The following is a 6,666-nucleotide window of genomic DNA, read 5'->3' as shown; positions in this document are numbered from 1 at the left end:
AGTTCTCCCCCTGAAACATCTGGCTGCCAGATCTGACTGATCACACAGGAGTTGCAAACCAGTTGAAACCCACTTAGAATCTGATTATTTTTTGTCAGTTTTGATATTTAAATGTACTGGCATTGCAGAGTTATCCGTCAGGGCCCAGGGAGCCCAGTTGGTTGTATTAGTTCAGGAGGGGAGCTGCGTCAGCATGCGTAGGCTGCAAAGAAACAAGTAATTTCTTATTCCATATTCCATGCTGAAAAGAAAGAGAGAAAGAGAGAAAATACAACGTTTCAACTATGGAGCCTTCTTCAGGTGAAGACACTTCCACACCCGAAAAAACTTCTTCCACACCCGAAGAAGGCTCCACAGCCTTCCCTTTTTCAGCATGGAATAACTTTTTTTCCAGTTAGTTGTATGACCGCCTGGCTCTGTGTCTAACTTCTGCCACTGACTGTCTGGGCTCTGTGTCTAACTTCTGTCACTGACTGTCTGGGCTCTGTGTCTAACGTCTGTCACTGAATTTCTGGTCTGGCTGCCCAGGATATAGTTGTCCGTGGGCGATAGTGTCCACCTGCATCTTCAGATCTCATGTCGGCGGTGTTGCAAGGTGTCGTATTGATGTATTAAAACACAGCAGGACGCTTTCTGAACCCCTGAGCGGCAGCACAGGCCCTTCTCCTCAATTGGATTATGGATTACCAGGATCTTTAAAATCCTTCAATCCCTTCTTTGGTCATTAACAGAAGTTAGACGCTGTCGCTCCAAGCCAGCGTCCCAGTTAACTTCACGCAATCCAGACTGCAGGCTCCCTTCCTTCGAGGTCAGCAAGGAAAGAGCTGGAAGAATCGGCAATACCTCCTCACAGATGCACAGAACACAGCACTCTGATTTTCCACGTCAGGGTCATCAGGGGATACTCACAAGTCAGTCTTAGGTATTTTGAGCTGCTTTTTTCAAGGTATTTCTGTCTACAAATGTGGTCATAGATTGAACGGCAGAGATTGTCAAGTAAGTGAATCGTAAAATTTACTGAAGACTAATGGCACTGTTCTGCATTTATAGTATTTATCTTGTATTTTTGCACTAATCTGAGATTTCCCATGCTGTTCACAGCAAATCATTCTTCGCACATCAGATATTATTGTTGAAATATTTTGCTTAAAAACAGCTGGAGGGGGCATAATGTACTGTTGCAAAGCTGAATAGTTTAGCAATTCCCCAGTGACACCGCACTATGGCAAAGTGCATAAAAATAGACGAGATCAGGGTCCCACAACATCATTTTGCATCATTAAAGAGGCAGTTTTGCCTGTCCCGTTTTCAGATTTACAAAAATACACTTATTCAAGATTCTGGAACATCTTGAACAAGATATAATTAGTGCTGTATGTATTCGGGGATAAGTCTGAACTCTATAATACCAACAACACAACATGCAGCATTTCTGATCATACTGCCCCACAGCCACAGCAGATGCTGGTGTGACTTTGCATAAGAGAAAGATCAAAAACTCAAGTCCTGTCTAGCATGTCTAGAAAACGAAACAGACACCTAGAAGACACATCTATCCGTGCACCTGTGATCATCAGTTATGAACACTAATGTAATTGATTTTCCCTTATGAAATAAATAACACTGTGGGACAGAATAGCACTCTTGATCTTGAGCGGTGCCTGTCAAAACAATGTACACAGCTGGGAAAGTCCAGTGATTATGCAATTCAGTGACCAGCTGCACCTTGTCCTCAGCTGTAAACCTCTTAAGCACATGTAGGACACAGTGGACTGTAGCCCTTGCTGGCTGGAAATGAGGAGCCCCTTCTCTCCTTTCGCAAGACATGGAGAGGACTGATCCCAGTGAAAGGCCTGAGCACCCTCTGACACCACAGCACCACACAGTGAAATGCTTCCCAGTTGGTTTACAACAGACTCTACTGGATTTCCCTCCTGATACTAAATGGCACAAAACACAACTCGAGCGATCATGTTCAAGTTCTTCCGGATCAATTTTTGTGCAATAAGCTTCCATTTAGTTTTCCTTTTATTAAAACAGACAATCTAAAGCTAAAGACTCAGAGTCCAGACTGAACAATGTACTGGTTTAAACAGGGAAGAGGAATACGGTTATCAAGAGTCAACAAAACAAAGCAAGGCAGCGTTAATCTTTGAAGATGGACTGGCTTAAAGCTCAGAGCAGATTGACGCATCACCCTGACATTTCCAGTGACGTAGCAGTGATGTCAGCTGTCGGAATAAACACTCTATAAAGGCCTGTTTCCAGGCAGCTCCTGTGCAGGACAGACGCAGACACCTGGGACAGCTGTCAGTCATAACAGGAGGCTCCTCAGCTCATTCTTTGCTCTGCATTCACGTAAGAGAGTAAGTACACGTTTGATTTGGATTCACAGCAGCATGTCACTTATCAATACTTTTGACTCTACAGTAAACTCCATTCTTACTAACTAGAGTCTGTCTTACCAGTGTTAGGGTTGTGCATATGTCTTCGATCCATTGCAAAGCAATCCTTCTACATTTAGACGAAGAAAAGTCATTATTGGAAATGCTGTTCAAACAGAATTTAGGAGAACAACCAATGGTTATCTTGATGGCACCCTTTCCAGTGATAACAGAAAGGTTAATGAATTTTGAGACTGCGGATTTTGAGACTGTAATGAATTTTGAAACTGTGATGGTTATGGATTCCTTTTGATCTGCAACACAGTGCTTGCTGTGCATGCTGCTGATGGACACAGTGCAGTATTTCCTCTCTCAGCCTGGTCAGACAGTTGTGTATGCTAACATACGCAACTGTCTGGCGTACAGCGTGAGAGAGGCAGTACTGTCTTTTTCAGTTTGCTGGGATTACAGGTGTCAAATATTGTGTGGTGAAGCTGCCCTTTAGTATTTATTGTCTTTACACTCAGTTCTATGGTTGCTTAACCCCTGCTTTTAATGTCTTTAATATGCTTGTTTTTATAAAGCATGCAAAGAGCTGTCAAATAGTCTTCACAATACAAAATGACATGAAATTCTCTTGGGGGTGGGAGGGAGGCATATCCATTATCCAAGCCCTTTAAAAGTAAACATATAAATTTGTAACAATACTGAAAAGACACAGATGCTATTTTTTTTCACAAAAAAAAGTCTCCTGTAAGAACGCTTTGTGCTTATGTGCCGGGCAGGGACTCTCAGGACCATGAACATTTCTGTCAACCCCACTACCCCCACCAAGGTGACCGGGGGACCCACCACTCCCCGGAAAGGCCCCCCCAAGTTCAAGCAGAGGCAGACGCGGCAGTTCAAGAGCAAGCCCCCCAAGAAAGGAGTGAAGGGGTAAGTCCTATGCCCACTCAGACCTAGACCTGTGCTGGCTCTGCCATATTAAGGCATGTGAGTATTAGATTCTTTCTTACTTCTCTATACGCAAGCGACCTGCCTGAAGGACACACGCTGTACAGGTCTGAATATTACATATCAGCAACAAAGAGATACATCACGATCTTTAAAAAAAGCCAGGTCAAAACACTACCGATACCGATGGAACTGAAAAACGCAAAAAGCAACTGTGCCTTGTCAGCTCTTGCCAAACGATCATATCACTTCATCCATTCATCTGTGGTCATTTTTGTGGGCTTTGTTCTCTGTATATCTAATCTTCCTTTAAAACTTTTCCAGCTTTGGTGATGATATTCCTGGGATGGAGGGACTGGGAACTGGTAAGTATCATGCTTCACTGTTAGACATGCACATCGTCTACCGTTAACGATTGACGCCGTCTGTCTCTCATCGTCACCCCTGCTCCTCCTGCGCAATCAAAACAGGAAACCGATCAGGACAACGGATCCCAAAGCGTTACTCTTACACTGCTTCCATTTGCAATGTCAAATGTCACAGGCTTTCAGAAATGGCACAAAACTCCACCAACTCTGTCTGTCTGATTCGAAGCACATCTATGCCGATTCTCAGCAGCACTTGTGGATAAGCAAGTGACGATATTATCTCCAAGACAGAAGCTCAGATGTGACCCGTCAAGTTATTTAACACATCTCAATCTTTTCTGCCCTAGATATCACGGTCATCTGCCCCTGGGAGGCATTCAGCCATCTGGAGCTGCACGAGCTGGCGCAATTCGGCATCATCTGAGCCTGCCCTTGAACCCCGGGACAGGACGTTCCTTGTAGACACCCTGCCACTCACTTCCCACTGCAGCTGACTCACACTAGAAGCACAACTCTCCTTTGGAACCTGCCTGGAGCAGACCGGCGAATCGCAGGAAGCGGAGCCTGCAGTCTGACAATCTTCGGGCAGAGGAAACCTTTAACCAGCTGGTGCCCACAGGGGGGTGTGATAGGAGATCTGGAGACTGAGGGAAAAACACCCTTCAAGATTCCTACAAGATGGAGCTCTAACCAACTTGGTGACCAGCCTCTGAATCTTTATTTTCCGACACGTTTACAAAGCACATCAAGTAGCCAAATGTACTATACAAGTGCTGCACAGGAATCTTAAAGGGATTTTCCCTTTTTTTGTGAGGGAAATAATAGGATCCTTGTGTTACTTTCTGAACATTGTTTTTTTTTTAAATTAAAACTGTGCAGTAGCTGTGATAACCATGCGCATGAGTAATTTACATTTTCTTGCGTATCTGAGTATGACATGTAACCATTTGATTGAGTCATGATCCTATTTTGAATACACTCAGTAGGTGTGACTTCAATATGTACTGGCTGTAGAGATAGTACACCTGTTCTTCTGTTGCTGCAGACTGTTCTCTCTGGACTAGCAAACCTTCACCTTTCTCCTTGTGCTGTCAATTGTACTTAAATGTTAAATTAAACCTTTGATCTCTCTGTAATCCATTTCCAGACTCTTGCTGCTGCTCTTCTGTTGTAGTTTTCTGACCTCTCTCCATTAATAAAGCTTGTCTTATTAAATGTTGCCTCTCCTTCTCTTTTCTCTGTTGCTCTGAAGAGACACCTGTATTTCAAGCAGCCACACTGAACTGACCAGACACCTGGAAAGAGTCTCAGAGTTGGCTGTAGCACGTTTTGATGGTTTACAAGAAGAATTACGGACCTTTTGCGTCACTCGTGCAGAGCTTTGTATTTAACGGGAGGCTTGCTCTGCAACAACACCATATTAGTCATTTGTTCACTAAGTAAAAGGTTAAAGATGAGAACATCTCTGCCTCCACTGTGGTTCTGGTCAGGTAATCAATGTAACGAAAAAGAGGAGACACAAGAGTCCTACTGGGCCAGGAGGGAAAACCTCCTGTTCAGACGTCAGCGATCCATTGCTGACTCTCGGCCTGTATCATATTCCTGGAACTTACAAGATCTCCTTCGGCTGCCCTCGGCTTTCTAAATTAACTTCTTAATCTCCGACTGCCGAAGGAGACACCAGCGTAGCTGCCTGCTGTGCCCCAGCTCGTCTGCTTGACAGGTGGATTAGCCTCCATCTAAAATCCTGAGGGCTGACCAGAAAGCCAGCCTAGAAAGCTGAAAGGAGCCAATGACAATGAATTACAGGGGATTTCTGGAATCTCGATGTCTTACGCAAGTCAATGCTTAAGCTTTCCTGAATCCCTGCTTTCCAATCCAATTCAGATCACATGTGAAAGCAGTACGATTTGAGCGAGATCTTGTTTGCAATGGAGTCCCTTGCCAGAGTCAATTATGTTGCCTACGCAATGGAATGTCCCACAAGTACAGTATAAATCCACTGCAGGTCTCAAGATGGGTATTTTGCGTCAGGAAATACCACAGTGAATGTGTCTTCACCAACATTTAACATTTGGTAAATTTGGTCAAATTTATCACGCTTTCTTGAGCAGAAGTGTCTTTCTCAGTTACCTTTCGTACATTCCACTTCGTAACATCCAAAAAGAAAATAAACGCATTCATTTTTTACTGAGAGGAATGCAACAGGTCCAGGAATCTCTCTACATTGATGCCACATGCCAAGAAGTGGGGACAGCTGACAGCAGATGCCTCAGTAAAATCTATTAAGCAGACAGGCTTAAAGTGCTAGCAGTGTACACTGGCTGTCATGCAAAACTGACAAGAATTCCAAAGAATCAAGATTATAATATTACAGCTCAATAGAATTAGCAGCTGTCTTTGACTGCAAAGTGGCTTTACTTTGCGAAAATAGGCTTGACAAGGTCTTGACCCCATTAGTAAAAGAAAGCAGAATCACTGACTGCTGCAAACAGGAAACAGGGCATAAGCAATCAACACTAGCTGGCTGGTTTTTGACTGGATTACACTTCTCGATAGAGACAATCCTCAACTATGCTCTATTCTGTGTATGTTTCCGAACAGGAAGTGCTGATTCTTTTTAATGAATCACCCGGACCTGGGTGAACACTTTCTCTCCGTTTCAACGGATCACCATTGTTATGGTCATCGATGGCCTTTCTTAGGATCTTTGGATCCTGTGAATTAAAAGACCGGCAATTCTTGCCTTTGAAGATCTCATTTTGATTAGCGATGGCTTAAAACAACATCATATTCAGTTGCAAAGGAACAAGTAATAGGTTTAACTGAAAAGAGAAGAAAGAAAACACAACGTTTCAGCCGTGGAGCCTGAAGAAGAACCTGAAGAAGACTCCACGGCCGAAACATGTTTTCTTTCTTCTCTTTTCAGCATGAAATAAACCTATTACTTGTTCCTTTGC

General features: G+C 43.6%; 1 protein-coding gene across 2 annotated transcripts; it reads left to right on the top strand.

Annotated features, from left to right (window-relative positions):
* The first annotated feature begins 2,080 nt into the window (after window positions 1-2,080).
* Window positions 2,081-4,921, top strand: LOC148644924 (retinal cone rhodopsin-sensitive cGMP 3',5'-cyclic phosphodiesterase subunit gamma). 2 transcript variants are annotated; one of them, XM_088612402.1, is made up of 4 exons: window positions 2,081-2,358; window positions 3,170-3,320; window positions 3,663-3,703; window positions 4,054-4,921. In XM_088612402.1, the coding sequence occupies exons 2-4, from the start codon at window positions 3,184-3,186 to the stop codon at window positions 4,128-4,130; spliced, it is 255 nt and encodes an 84-aa protein (XP_088468528.1). In that variant the 5' UTR covers window positions 2,081-2,358; window positions 3,170-3,183; the 3' UTR covers window positions 4,131-4,921. The 2 variants fall into 2 exon arrangements, with proteins under 2 accessions (XP_088468528.1, XP_088468527.1); XM_088612401.1 differs by having other exon boundaries at window positions 2,101-2,366.
* The last annotated feature ends 1,745 nt before the right edge of the window (window positions 4,922-6,666 follow it).

This window comes from Lepisosteus platostomus, chromosome 19 (genome assembly GCF_059453375.1).
Source record: "Lepisosteus platostomus isolate fLepPlt1 chromosome 19, fLepPlt1.hap1, whole genome shotgun sequence".
Classification (NCBI taxonomy): Eukaryota; Metazoa; Chordata; class Actinopteri; order Semionotiformes; family Lepisosteidae; genus Lepisosteus; species Lepisosteus platostomus.
The sequence above is the reverse complement of the archived record's forward strand: the minus strand, read 5'-3'. Positions and strand labels throughout refer to the sequence as shown.